General features: G+C 43.4%; 1 protein-coding gene across 2 annotated transcripts in view; it reads right to left on the reverse strand.

Moving 5' to 3' along the window:
- Positions 1 to 15737, reverse strand: part of LOC121269957 (FERM domain-containing protein 5-like) — a 206724-nt gene that overhangs the window by 60374 nt on the left and 130613 nt on the right. For both annotated transcript variants that reach the window (XM_041175133.1, XM_041175132.1), the window contains exon 2: positions 10590 to 10694. In XM_041175133.1, coding sequence (XP_041031067.1) covers positions 10590 to 10694 — 105 coding nt within the window. The remainder of the gene's footprint in view (positions 1 to 10589; positions 10695 to 15737) is intronic.

Raw genomic sequence — 15737 nt, forward strand, 5'->3', positions numbered from 1 at the left:
CCAGATGCAATACTGAGTCTGCCTGCCCCTTCATCCAGGCTGCTTATAATGGACCTTGGAGCGAAGTGAGGACAACCTATAGTGCAAGAGGAAGTACACAGCAGGCGAGAATAGAACAAACACAAGTTCCTAAAGGACACTCAGTGTAGGATCAAGGCTGCTTTCCTCCAACTCACTTAACCCAACTTTTACCCAAGAATGGCTGGGATGCAGCACATGTTCCTGAGCACAGTTATAGGTGTTTTAAAAAATAGGAACCTTGTCTTCCTTCTCTTGAAATCTGCAATGATCAGGACCCGGTGGCAATGGAGATTCCAGAGGCTTTCAAAGCCTCCTTCAGGGTTACCAGAATCAGATGTTTCAGCCTTTAATTGGCCATCAAAAATTGACTGTTCTGTACACTTGACCAATCTTCTGAAATTCAATTTCCTGTCAACAAACAGATTAACTGGCGTAAAAAATCACAAGATTGGAAACTACGAAAACAATTGTATGAATTCTGATCCTTTCTCAGAAAGAGTAAAATATTATCCAATCAATTGGTTCTGTGATGAGTAATCTGCCTTGCCAGTGTCCCAGAAACAAAGTAATTTACATCTAACAGTTGGCAACAAGTGCAGAACAGATCCGTGTAATTCCAAATCACCTGCAACGGAATAGTTACATCTGCCACTTTGTTAAATATTCAGCATTGAACAGTTTCTTCGCCATAAGCCCTGGATGATAAGTTCGCAGTTTGCCCTGTCCAGGCTGAAATTTCTCAGGGTATGAAAGGCCAGGACTGAATTCAGCGATTCCCTGAGGGATGGAGTGTCCATTCCGGAGTCTGTGGAATTAGAGGCAGAGTTTCTAATTGGCAATGGGGCCAGCGAGTATATGGACCATGGTAAGAACATCTGCCAACCCCTGCCCATCCAAACTGATATACAGCATTAATTAGAGGATTTCTCTGGTCTGCACTCTCATATAGGAACCTCAACAATGTTCCAAGGCAGGTAGATGGAGTTAGGATATAGATCAGTGATGATCTAACTGAATGGTCTACTATTTATGTGTTCCATGCATAGCAAGTACAAATGATGCCCATAAACTCCTATTCTGTGAATGCCATTGGTGGTCAGACTGAAATCAAGGGCCAGCAAACAGGACAGTTAATCTACAACAAAACTTCTATTTATGTAGCACAATTAAAGTAGTAAAATGTCCCAAGGCACTTCATAGAAATGTTATCAAATGAAATTTGAGCTGCCATGTAAAGAGACCTTAGGACCGGTGACAAAAAGCTTGTCCAAAATGGTAGGTTTTAAGGAGCGTCTTAAAGGAGGAGAGGTGGAGAGATTTAGGGGGTGAGCCGCACGTTGCTCAGTTACCCATTACAGAAGTCAGCTTCAAACCAACCGACTTAAAAAAACCCGCAGCAATAACACACCAGCCAGCAGCCTAAACAAGCAGAGAGTGGGACTCAGTGCCCCTCAGTGAGAGGCAGTCCTGCCCTTGAAAGCTGCCAGGCAATCTGATTGGCCAGCAGCTCCAGCAGCTGTAGTAGACATTGCCAAGATGGCAAGAAGCCCCTGGACGAAAAGCAATGATTTCCAGATTCAGATAAGTCCCAGGCTTTTGGAGCAGGAAGGAATCGGGCACCACAGGGGGGTGGGGGGAGTCGGAGAGGACAGGCTTTGGTTGCGGGGGAGGGCCAGGGGAGGGTGAAAGGGGAGGGTTATCATCTTGGGGAGGGGGTTTCCCTCAATTCCACAGGGCATCCCTCCTCAGAATGTAACCCCCTTTCTTCCTGCCTTTTAACAGCTGGGGTTAAAAAAAAAGGCCTGCCCACTCCCACCCACGCCAACAGTATTAAGGCACGGGCAGTGTGATATTCAGGTCAATTGGTTTGTTAACAAGCTCAGCTGCCCATTAATTATTTTTTTAAATGGTGGGTGGGCTGCCAATTTCAGCGCCCACATGGCTGCCATTTTATGGGTATCATGTTGGGGACGGACAGGAAGGCTGTAGGATTTAAATCCCCCCACCGGCCCAACAACTGCTGAAAACACACCTGGCGGGCGGTGGTGGTGGTGGTTGGGGGTGGGGGGGGGGGGGGGGGGGGGGGGCGATAAAATTGAGCCCTATAAGATCCAGATATCCTTGACTTAGAATCACAGAATCTTAGAGCATGAAAGAAGATTTTTTTTTTTATTATGCGGCCGGTCTTTGGTTTGGAATGCGCTATCTGAAAGGGTGGTGGAAACAGATTCAATAACTTTCAAAAGGGATTTGAATAAATACTTGAGGGGGAAGTGTTTACATAGCTTTGGGGGGGGGGGGGGGTGGAAACAGCAACAGGAGGGGGTTAATGAGTAACTGTTTCAAAAAAACAGTCCAGGTACTAGGTGCCAATGGCCTTCTGTGGTCTACAATTCCATATGAGGGAACTCCTTCATAAGAGGCAAGAAAGCCCTGTCTTAAATTACATTTTTATTTACTTATTATTTAGTTTTAATGAAGACTTTTATAACTGCGGGAGTTATTAAAATGCTGCATTTGACCTCATGTTACCAATGTCCTCCAGACCCAAGGAGACATCAGCTTGAAGTTCACTTTCATTAGTTTGCCCACAGGGCTATTTACCTACAGAAAAGAATTACTTTAGAAAGTGGTGGAACGAACATGGATAAGTTAGCAGCTTGATGACAGATTCCATGAGGCCTTGCTACATTTTGTACAAGGTAAGACAATGCAAAGCCTTGAAATATTAGGGCCCAGTATTAGGGTTGCCAACTCTGCTTGGACATATTCCTGGAGGTTTCATCATATGACCCGCCCACCTCCTACCAGCCTGCCCCCATGTCCTCGTCATTGGTTGATTGGCTGCCCAACATGTCCATCCTGGTGCCCACAGCCAATTGGAAAGCGTGCAGACGCTTCATCACCAGGTTGGGTGATTCCTGTCTGGCTGCTTATTTTTTTACCTGTTCCCAATAACTAATAAACAAAAGCATTCAAAGAACTTGAAGAAAGGTGCACTTTTTAACATGCCCCTACGAGTTTTCTCCTGGATTACTCTCAATCTTTAATTCCTGGAGACTTCAGGGCAATCCTGGGGAGTTAGCAACTCTAGAGGTCAGCAGCACATGGTACTGTTTAATGGACACAGCATGAATTTGTTATTTTCATATTTACCACAGCAGCTGAATCTACAAGTGGCTGTCCCTGGTTTGGGATGATGCCATGGGTTCAATCAAAACCTGCTTATTCTTAATCCTAAACAAGAGGAGCATAGGAACAGGAGTAGGCCACTCAGCCCATCGAGCCTGCTCTGCCATTCAATTACATCATGGCTGATCTACCTCAATGCCACTTTACCACACAATCTCCATATCCCTTGATGTCATTAGTCTCCAGAATCCTATCAATTTCTGTCTGGAACGTGCTCAATGATGGAGCTTCAACAGCCCTTTGGGTAGAGAATTCCAATGATTCACCACCCTCTGAGTGAAGAAATTCCTCCTCATCTCAGTCTTAAATGGCCTTGCCCCTTATGCTGAGACTGTGTCCCTGGTTCTAGACTCAAAAGCCAGGGGAAACATCCTATCCACATCTACCCTGTCATGCCCTGTAAGAATTTTGTAAGTTTCAATGAGATCACCTCTCCTTCTTCGAAATTCTAGAGAATACAGGCCCAGTTTCCACAATCTTTCCACATAAAACAATCCCGACACCCAGCCAGGCAAACTCAGACCGGTGGATGAGGCCAAGGTCTCCTTTTGTACAAATGAACTTGCATTGAATGAGTTAGGGCAGTCTCACCTTGATTCAACAAGACAAAGCAGCCCATAATTCAATGTCAATTAACAGTGAAAGCTGTGAGATTCCCTCACAGAGGCCATGAGGTTTATTGATGTGAAAAATGGAAATGTCACACCCAGTGCCGTCGGTAAGGAAAATTTTTGGGAATATATTAGTGAGCCTTCGGGTCTCACAGCTTCTATAAAGAAATCATTCTTGGCATATGGGAATCACTGCATGTATTTCCCATGCTCTATTACTGACAACAACCTGACATTTCCAGGTTTGTAATTTTTTTTGAAAAAGGAGAGATTCAGTTTCTCAAACTACCAAGGTTGGATTTGAATTCACGTTCGACCAGACACTTTGGCCTGGCCTTGGGATTACAGGTCATTCGCATAACCACCACACCTAGAATCACATGTTGGGCCTGACCTGGAATGTTCAGAAGTTTGCATCATTCTGCATTCTTTCCTCTCACTTAAATAGAATTGATTCTTACAGCACAGAAGGAGGCCATTCAACCCATCATGTCTGTGCTCAATCTCAAAGAATTATCCAACTAGTTCCACTAAATCCCACTGAAACCCTGACCCAACTCTTTCCTCATAACCCTGCAAATTTCCCCTCTCAAGGATTTATCCAATCCTCTGTTGGAAGTTACTTCCAAAATTTGCTTCCACTGCCCTTTCAGGCAGCACATCTAGAACACAACAACAAGAATTCTCATCTCCCCTGTGGTCCTTTATTAAATTAAGTTACATTAAACCAGTGTCCTCTAGTTACCACCAATGGAAAGTTCCCCCATTTTTATTCTCATAATTTTGAACACCTCTATTAAATCTCCCCTTAACCTTCTCTGCTCAAAGGGGAATGATCCCAATTTCTCTAATCTTTCCACACAATTACAAACTAAGAGTGACAAGCCTCTCCTCTTTAAAAGAATAAAATAATATTCGTAAGGTTTAACACTACCATGACAATGCTCACGCAGGCTCACTAGGCCCCTCCACAAAGGTACAGTGTGCTCCATTGCAAACAGTGGTACAGTTCATACCAGGAACATGCAACTGATTTGAATGACTGAGTCAAATGTTCCCTCTGCTATGAAATCTGCCCTATCAACTGTTAACAAAACTCTGAGTCACCTCTCTGTTGAGCTCCAGGGACTGAACCACTCAGTAGCTGCTATTGGGCTCCTCAAACTCATTGTACTGTGACCTTATCCATGAATCATTTCCCAGACCTTTCTAAAGTGACCTTCACGAACAGATTATCTAATTTAAATACATATGTTGCTGCGGGATCCATTACAGCTTAACATTTTTTTTTTAAAAAAGACTGAAAACCCAAGCGCTTGCTTTCAAATTTCAGAACATCTTAATCTGTAATCCCACAAATGCATTAAAACGCCTTTCACATCATTTGAAGACTCCCACAGGCAGCAAGAATAGAAACTAACTTGAGAAATAAGATGATAATTTACTAAACTGGAAGACATCTGTCAGTAGTAGTTCTCAGGCAAGGCAATGCTTTTCATCCTCTCAATGTACCCTGTAATGAGTTTTCACTCCTATAGTATTCTGTGAAACCAAATCCCTCAGAGTGAGAGAGGCACTGTCAGCTTTAACAGGTGGGTAATCAGAAATAATTCCCCTCTCACGCACAGCAGCTCACTGAGTTTATACTGGCCCAGAAACTGCTGGAAAAATTCAGGCAGGTTCATAATGCCCCTACATTATTAGGATGTTTAAAATACGCAGCAATTGGTAATGAGGATGAGATACAACACAAGTTCCAATTTGCCCTAAATCGCTGGGTGATCTGTCTTGCCGAAGCCAAAAAAAGTTGACCATCTGGATATGAGTGTTTACATTGTGTACCAGATTTACACCATCAATAAAAACTATTCTCCAGGTGTGGCCTCATCAATGTGCTGTATAATTGTAATAAAACGTCTTTACCCTTAAACTCCAAACCCTTTATAACAAAAGTCAACATACCATTTCCCTTCCTGTTGCTTGCTAGACAGTACCTGCTTTTTAAATTTTTCTGTGATTCTTGTACAAGGACAAGAAAGGTCCCTCTGAGAGTGAACATTTCCTAGTGTCTCACCACTCAAAAAATATTCTGCATTTTTATTTTCCTATCAAAGTGGGTAACTTCACCATTTCAAATCACAGGGCCACAGTCCCAGGATAAGCAGTCAGCCATTTAGGACTGGGATGAGGAGAAATTTCTTCACTCAGAGGCTTGTGAATCTTTGGAATTGTCTAACCCAGGAAGATATGGGTGCCCAGTCATTGAGTATATTCAAGATTAATTGACTTTTTGGCACTAAGGGAATCAAGGGATATGGGGTTAGTGCGGGAAGGTGGAGTTGAGGTAAATTAGTCATGATCTTATTGAATGGTGGAGCAGACTTGACGGCCAAATGGCCTCTGCCTGCTCCTATTTCTTATGTTCTTAATCTCGCCATAGCCATTTAGCGCTGGAAATTCATGAAATGACATGATTTTTGGCCCTGATAACTGATAACAGCCACAGTAACTGAAATTGTGGAATGTCCCTCCGACAGGTAGTAAATTATTTAGAGTGGTCTCTAAATTTTACATTTTAGAATGTTATTCTTACTTTTCTTTTTTGTATTTTTGTTCTCATTCTCAATCTTTGTTCCAAGGTGAACAATCCTAGCTTCTCCGGTTCATTAACATTCTATTAGTGGGAGTCACATGAGGATGACATCATCACGGCCTGTCCTCTGTGATTGGCCATCAGCATTAAGAAGCCAACAGTGACAGCCAGTCTTTATCTGCCAACCTGCTCCATCACCCAATTCCAATCCATCAGAATCACAATTCCTTTCCTTGCAAACACTGAAAGTTATTGAATTTATTACAATTATTCTATGTAGAGTTGCCAACTCTAATTGTAAGTATTCCAAGCAGGTTTCATCACATGACCTCTTTCTCAATAGCAGAGACCACAGCCCACCCACCATTGGACACCTGATACATTCATCCTTGTGATGCCCCACCCCCTTGCTGCCACTGTTGGTCGCCCAACACGTCAATCTTCACGATGTTCCTCTTCCTATGGCCAATTAGAAAGTGTAAAGATTCTTCACTATCTGATTGGATGATCCTTGATTCTCAGTCAACAGTCTCTTTTCCAATCTCCAATATTTTCATAATGAATAAATGAAGATATTTCAAGAAAATGAAAAAAAGACAATTTATTTTGTTGTGCCTGTGATTTTCCCCTGGGTTTTTGCTGTCATCAGTGTCCTAGAGATTAATCTTCGATTGCTGGAGCCTCCAGGGCAATCCGGGAGGGTTGGCAACCTCAATTTTATAAGGGGCTCCATGTTTCCTTCTGCAAAAACTGGGACAGACATAATTTCATTTTGAAAAAAATGAAAACTTGTAGGAAAATCTGGATTAAGAAGGATCTGGGGAGTGCAGAGGTTAGCATACTGTCCACTCGCTTGTCAATATATCAGAAATTACATTGTCAAGGTCCAATAACAATCTTCTTGTTGACTGGCAATTACTTTGTTAAAACAACTGCTTGTTAAAACAGGTGATGGGCATTGGTTAACTTATAAATGGGGCATAGTGGTATTATCACTGGACTACTATTCCAGTGACCCAGGGTAATGCTCTGGGGACCTGGGTTCAAATCCCACCATGGCAGATGGTGAAATTTTAATTCAATAAAAATCTGGAATTAAAAGTTTGATGAAGACCATGAAACCATTGTTGTAAAAACCCATCTGGTTCACTAATATCCTTCAGGGAAGGAAATCTGCCGCTCTTACCTGGTCTGGCCAATACGTGGGTTGACTCTTTTAAAAAAATGCCCTCTGAACAAGGGCAATTGAGGATGGATAATAAATGCTGGCCAGTGATGTCTACCTCCCATGAATGAACTTAAAACAAAATTATACATGGGTACAGCTGTAACACTCCAGTGTGGAAGGGACTGGGAGAGCCTGCTACACTGCAGAGCTGTCTTGAGAGTAAACCAGTTGAGGTAAAAGACTAGCTTTGGACTCATTCTTCTACAACAAGCGCTTATTGTGTTTAACTTTACTTCCCAATCCACACTGTTAATCCAATGGAATGATAACCTCCGGTCCTAGGAAGAAATCTAATTTATTTTTGCCAGCTCCACTACAACAGGCCTGTGCTTGCTCCATAAACTGCTCACAAATCAGCACCAACACTGCCAATCTCACTCAGAACAGTGGTAGCTGGTGTTATGATGCAGTGTGAGGGAGAGAATTTATTCGGATTGGGGTTAAACCACAGTGTGGGTGCTGTGCCTCAACTGGAAGTAATTCATGTTCAGATTGAGCACCCAAAAGGCAGGTGAATGATCCCTTCCCCCAACACTGACATCCATCCCTCACCCTGATGAATGTTAAATCACCCACAGAATATTTAAAAATAGAACACTAAGATTAGATGTTCAATGAGTTAAATTTTTTTTAAAAATTGCACCCGCACAGTTACAGCATGGATGCAGTAACCTTTAACACCGTAATGTCTGAAAGAAGCATTCAGTTCAGCTTCCTCCTGCTGTTCAGAAGAATTGATTCTGATTGAAGACTCTCCAATATGACAACACAGCGACTCCTACCTTTGTTGATTAAGTGCTTCTCGGTGATAGAGCTCTGATGAGCAGCTACTGAACCTCTGCCAGTCATTGCGTTTTGACAGAAGGGGCAAATGTAGGTGGTGCTGTAGTGACATGCTGGAGTACCAATATAATATGCCGCTCTGCACCATGACACTAGCTCATGCCATCCAACTTTTCACCCGTCAAGTTCTCAACTTCAGATGGCGAGTCATACGAGAGGTACCAAGCGGGGGAGAGGATGGGTTCATCACTCAGAGTGAGAAGGGGTAAATCAAGTTATCAGCCCTCAGCACTTGGTAGTTCTAGAGCGGCACTAGAGAGGTTACAGGAGGACTTTGCTGTCAGGTAGAAGTGCTAAAAAGATGCTTTTAAAATGGTGTAGCCATAAACTAATCATAATAAAAGCAAGAAACGAGCTGTGTCTCTACATTGCAAACATCGGCACAGAAAATATATGATTACAGTTTGCTCAGAGTACCAGAAAATCAATGGCTCACACTTGTGAAGAAGTAATTTATATTTTTGGAGCCAGTGTTTTATGAATAGATAATCCAATTCATACATTTCTACTCATTGTTTATGCTTCAAGTACATCTTAGCGTCAACTCAAAGCTCCACTAATGTGCTCTGAGAGCCTCAAAAATTGACATGAAGATGCAATACAGAAGACCAGATTTTATGGCACTTGGAGCGATACAGAACACGTCGATAATGGAATATCGTCATTACACATAACGGACCAGAGTTTACTGGAAGAAATAACTATGCCTGAAGCAACTTGTGGCGAGGAAGAGATAACATGTGAAACGCCTCAAGTTGCTGGATAATTTGCTTTGCTCCATTAGCTTTGCACTTTCCTTCCCCACGTGTTTCATGAAGCTGCAGCGTTTTCAAATTAATTGCCTGCGAAACCTGCCACAGAAAGTTAAGTCTAGAAAACAACCATGTCAGTCCCTTTTAACAACGCAATAATTGTTAATGTTTACCAATCAACCTCTCTTGCCCAGAAAGTGAACTATTGTAAGTGTGGAGATTCCTTCCTTCAGGTTGTGGACCATTTTAAGAGATTTTAAAAATGTCAATTTTTTTCTTACTTTTCCATTCTGTCCCTTTTTCCCCTCTTTTGATCCAATCTTTTTTTCCCTCTCTTTATTTATCTTTCTGCAGCCAATTTGATTCTAATTCACTCGATTTCCTTCTCAGTCCTTCCTGTTTATTTCTCAATTCTTAAATTTCAAACAACTGCTTGTTCCCACATCCTATGCTACCTTTTCCTTGCTCTTTTCAGCTCACAATCCTGCAGCTTTGTGGCAAAAGCAGTTTATAAAACCTAAACATGCTCTTTCAGAGAGCCAGAGCAGACTCGATAGGCCGAATGGCCTCCTTCTGCATCGTAAAGATACTGTGATACAAGCAAGTCTAGCTAAGGGAGCACAGCATGAGATACCTCACTCCAGCAAATTTTGGCCCAATAACATGATTATTCCTGTTGAAGACACAGCTTGTTCTTCAGCTTTGCACACAGTTAATTTCAGAAGAAGTCTCACTGAGTACAACAGTAGTGCCTGTGCACAAAAGAGGGAACAGGCTGCCTCTTCATGCATGGGCTGGCTTCTCCATAGACTATCAACTCTTCCACTCTTACTTTTCATTACTCATTAACAGTGGAGGTCATTTAATTGAGGTGTTTAAGATGATTATAAAGAGCTGATAGGTAGAAAGAGAAATTATTTCTTCTGGTGGAGAGAGTCCAGAACAAGAGGCCATAACCTTAAAGTTAAGGCTAGGCCTTTCAGGATCGATGTCAGGAAGCGTTTTTTTCATAAAAAGGGTAGTTGAAATCTGGAACTCTCTCTGCCCGGGGAATCATTTGACAATTTCAAAACTGTGATTGATAGTACAGCTCATCCACGAATGGCAGAACCGCCACAAGGGGCTGAAAGGCCTCCTGTTCTTATGGAAGAGTACAATAGTACCATTGTTCTGGCTAGGAGATGCAAGGTGAAGAATCACTGCTGATAACAGCACCGCTCGACATGGTAATTCTTCAGCAAGTTGTTTTACTGGTGTATAACAGGGGAAGAGTTCCTGTGGAGAAAAGCCAAGTCCCCAGTTACAGTCTGGTAATACATTACTGTCCAACAGCAACTCCCAGAACCTACCCGCTGTTTCTCAGGATCCACAAACCTGATTCCAAAGTAGTCCTTTTCTAGCAGGTTCATGTGATGGCAAAGGAGATCTATTAGATAGTGGCCTTTCGCATCCCGCTGTTAAAACAAGAACAAGTTCAACGAGGTTAATTCACATTGAATTTACTAGTGCACAGGCTTCATTTTTGAACTTGGGGCAATTGTAATCTCTTCAAAATTCTATCATTATTTTCACACCAAGATCTACTTGGTGGGGGAGCTAGAGAGAAGGTATCAAACACCCAATAACGTCACTGTTCAATATGCTACTCTAACCAACGTAATCAGTGAGAGATTCTATGGGGGAAACACGTCTGAAAACAGAAAGTGGGAAAATCTCGAGGCATCATGGAAAATCATAGCGATGACAGGATGGGAGTGACAGGGTTCCAAAGAAATAGGTTGTTCTGTTTGAACCTCGGTTATCGAATATCTTGAGGGTCTCATTACCATCAACATGAATAACATGTTCAACATAATGACCACACAATCCTTGAAATGTAAAACAAAGCATTGTGCGCAATTGACGTCATGTAACCCTGGTCAAGAAGGCAACAGAATGAGAAGTTGGAGGTGCCAAATCATCAGCACTGTCACTAATAAGGTCTGACTGGCAACCAAAGCAGGAGGAAGGCAGACAAATCAACGAAAATTCCAGATCCAGGTTTGATAAATGTTAAGGGCGATTCTGCTCAAACTGACAACGTTTGCTGCTTCAGTTGTCTTAGCTTTTCTGCACAAGTAAACTGTGCTGCAGGGCTGCTGACAAACATCCGTTCTGTCGCTTCAATCCCAGGTCCATGGTCATCTGCAGAATGCACTCCGACACACATGCAGCTACAAACTGAGGGCAATAAGAGGCGGTCCAGCTCAAAGGGAAGCAACAGCAAGAGTGCCCCAAGGGTTTACCCAGCATTTGTTCCCTCTCCACACCTCAGAGATACTGGGTGAAGCAGCGAACTCCTAATAGCTTTCAGCAGCTATTTCCACTGTCACACTTTCAGAATGAATCATCAACCTGGGTTTCAGAAGATGAAACATTGCAAGCTTATCATAACTCAATTGCTTACCCGAACTAAGGGAGATTCAAAATCCTTGTTGTGAAGATTGATAGATTGAAGCTGTTCATCTGTGCATCACAGTCTGATTCACATAACAATAACTTGTACTTCTATAGCTTTAATATAATCAAAATGTCCCATGCTGCTTCACAAGAGAATTATCAAACAAAATTTGACACAGCCACATAAAGTGACATTAGGGACAGGTGACTAAAGTTTGGTCAAAGAGGTAGGTTTTAAGGAGTGTGTTAAAGGAGAAATGGGGGAGAGGTTTAGGGAGGGAGGGAATTCCAGAGCTTAGGGTCATTATAACCAAAGGCACAGCCGCTAATGGTAGAACGATAAAGTACAAAACTGCATTGATTGTAACAATCTTGGTGGGAGTGTCCACAAATATCACTGTTCCTTCACTGTCCCTGGGTCAAAATCCTGGAACTCCCTCTCCAACAGCACTGTGGGTGTACCTACACTACATGGACTGCAGCAGTTCAAGAAGGCAGCTCACCACCACCTTCTCAAGGGCAACTAGGGATGGGCAATAAATGCTGGCCCAGCCAGTGACATACCACACCCCATGAATCAATAAATTATTTTTTTTACTGATTTGGAGAAAGATGCCGGACCCTAATGAGAATGGCTACAAATATATTTAAATAAGAAGAGATCGTGGTAACCTGGGTATACAACAAGAATTGTATTTAAATAGAGTCTACAGTAAAATGTCCCAAAGCCTTTCATAGGAACATCAACAAATAAAATTTAACACCTGAGTCACATAAGGAGATATTCGACCAGGTGACCAAAAGCTTGGTCGAAGAGCTCAGTTTGATGTAGTTATGGATTCAACCTAAGTCATGAGTTTTTCCCTTGTGATTGGTTCAAGTCTATCAGTTAAAATTCTGCTCAACTTTCAAATGTACCTTCATGGTTCTGGATCGCTGACAGTGAAATCACGCAGTGATATCAGCTCATACCAGCTAATAGATTAATGTAGTATTGTTTAATATTTTAGCCACAGGACATGAATCAGGAATCCAGATGTGGATATTTACATAATTAACTAGTTTATAAAAAATTATTAATAGACATTATCATTGGTCGTGTGGTCTCAATACTTGTTTTCACGCAGCAAATGTGCATCAACTTTAATCTTTTGGTGCATTTGTTAGTAAGAAGGGGGGAGATGCTGAACTGAGTGTCCAAGTATTTTTGGAATACCACGTCCTTGGTTGTCAGTGGAAGAAATCACACCTCTGAGACAAAAGGTCATAGGTTCAAGTCTCACTCCAGAGGCTGCAGCACAAAATCCAGGCTGACTGACACTCAGTACAGCACTGAGGGATTGCTGCACTGTCTTTGATATGAGATGTTTAAACCAAGGCAAAAACAGAATTACCTGGAAAAACTCAGCAGGTCTGGCAGCATCGGCGGAGAAGAAAGGAGTTGACGTTTCGAGTTCTCATGACCCTTCGACAGAACTTGAGTCAAGTTCTGTCGAAGGGTCATGAGGACTCGAAACGTCAACTCTTTTCTTCTCCGCCGATGCTGCCAGACCTGCTGAGTTTTTCCAGGTAATTCTGTTTTTGTTTTGGATTTCCAGCATCCGCAGTTTTTTTGTTTTTATCTCTGTGTTTAAACCAAGGCCCTGTCTGCCCTCTCAGGTGAAGGTAAAATATAAAACATCACTACTCTAAAGAGTAGGGGAGTTCTCCCCAGTGTCCTGGGCGAATATTTATCCTTCAATCAATGTCACTAAAACAAATGATCTGGTCATTGTCACATTACTGTTTGTACAGGATGTGTGTGTGCAAATTGGCTGCTGCATTTTCTGTATTACAACAGTGACTACACTTCAAAAAGTACTTTGCTGATTATAAAGTGTTTTGGAACATGCTGAAGTTGTCCAAGAGGCACTTTAAGCTCATTAACAGGTGTTGAAATATCTCCTAGTTTATAGAAGATAAACAAATTCTAATATAATAGATGCCTAAAATGATCAATATGTTGATGTGGAGGATTTGAATCATGATGCTGCATGTTTCCCCATTGGTTTATGCTCCACACCTTCCTTGACAGGCCACTCGCTTTTTCGTCAATGGCCCAGGCAGTAAATTGGATCTGATGCTGTCTACAGCTGGAATGACAAGCTCACATTGGAGTGAAGGATCAGCTGTCAGTGCTGTGCTGACTTTCACCATGTCCCTGCAATTTATGGCACACAGACTACACGGCAGCAGCATTTCAGGTGAAGACAAATAACCTTCAGCCTATGCTCCCGTTCGCTTGAAGCGCAAAATAAAACATCCACAGCGCTCAAGGGTTTTAAAGCAGATACCCACATATAACGGGGGAGGGGGGGTAGTGATAAAGGGCTGGGGGGGGGTGACGATAAAGGGGTGGGGGGGGTGATGATAAAGGGGTGGGGGAGGGGGGTGGTGACGAAGGGGTGGGGGAGGGGAGTGGTGATAAAGGGGTGGGGGAGGGGGTGATGATAAAGGGGTGGGGGAGGGGGGTGGCGTTAAAGGGGTGGGGGAGGGGGGGTGGCGATAAAGGGGTGGGGGAGGGGGTGGTGATAAAGGGGCGGGGCTGGCGATAAAGGGGTGGGGCTGTCACTCCCTCCCCTTTGATCTGCGTGTGCCCCGGTTTTAACCTGCAATCCTGAAGCAGTGGGATCTTACTTTAAACATACAACGGTGCAATCAGGAACCAACCAGGATTTGCATCAGAGGCCTGGATAAGTGGCCGGGTGTGGGGGGTGCGGGGAGAGTGACTGCTTCACCCCCACCCTCCCAAGACAGAGCTACTGGAAGGGGGGATCCTTGGTCAGAGGAGGCAAGGTTTAAATTTTAGTTTAGCTTTCCTATTGGCTCCAGAAAATGCACATGCTAGCGCAAGCAACCCCACACCCCCATCCCCCCACTCCCCGGCCCCCCACCCCAACCACCCCTCAATCACCTGGCCCCCTCACAAGAAATCCTTGCCTCTTCCCCACTCCAAATCCCACTCAGCTCCCCACTTTCCTGACCATTTCCACAGGTCCCCAGCTAAGGCCACCTGATGACAAATCCCCCACCCCCAGGTGGGCAGAGATGCCAGGGGGTGGGAGTGAATGAGGAGGTGAGGATGAGGGTAGGGGCAAGTGAGGTATGAGACAATCTCACCCCATGAGAATGACGACAAGAGGTGCATTCCTGCTCTTCCTAGCCACAGCTTCAGTTAAGTATTTTTTTATTCATTTACGGGATTTGGGTGTTGCTGGCTGGGCCAGCATTTATTGCCCATCACTAGTTGTCCTTGAGAAGGTGGTGGTGAGCTGCCTTCTTGAACCGCTACGATCAATGTGGTGTAGGTACACCCACAGTGCTTTTAGGGAGGGAGTTCCAGGATTTTGACCCAGCGACAGTGAAGGAACGGCGATATACTTCCAAGTCAGGATGGTGAGTGGTTTGGAGGGGAACTTGCAGGTGGTGCTGTTCCCATGCTAAACACTAACATTGTTGCTGCAGTGGTCCCTTTAAAGACCTCCTGTTGGGCCACAGGAATCCCTGAGGTTGATGGTACTGGACCTCAGGACGAAATAATCCCACAGGAGAGGCCCCAAACTTTCAAAAAGCAGCTTCCTTACGTAGACAAAGGATCTCACATCAGTTTCTGATATGGGCACTTCACATGGATATAATTTCCTTTCCCAAAATGGTGGTTCTGGTGGAAAATATGCATCACCAAACTGGGTGTTTAATAGGCTGATTAGTGTCTGAAAACGTACACTGCCAGGCCAAACATCATAGCCCAAATGTCTCAGTTCTCAACCATAGCAATAATCCAAACTCAGAGCATGAGAAAAATGAAAGGTCTTTCAGAAAGAGCAGCCAAATACTGCAACTTCCTCAAATGCAGAAGTATTTCAAACCTTAATGTTGATTGAGGAGTACAACAGGTTAGCACGTTGAATAATATCAACCAAGTGGAACTTGTGGAAAGCGATGCGTGGCCTCTTGCGGCAACAAATGGCTTATTGATGTCCCCTGCGCACTTGGAACAGACCTCATTAAAATCAATT

This window comes from Carcharodon carcharias, chromosome 26, assembly GCF_017639515.1.
Source record: "Carcharodon carcharias isolate sCarCar2 chromosome 26, sCarCar2.pri, whole genome shotgun sequence".
Taxonomy (NCBI): domain Eukaryota; kingdom Metazoa; phylum Chordata; class Chondrichthyes; order Lamniformes; family Lamnidae; genus Carcharodon; species Carcharodon carcharias.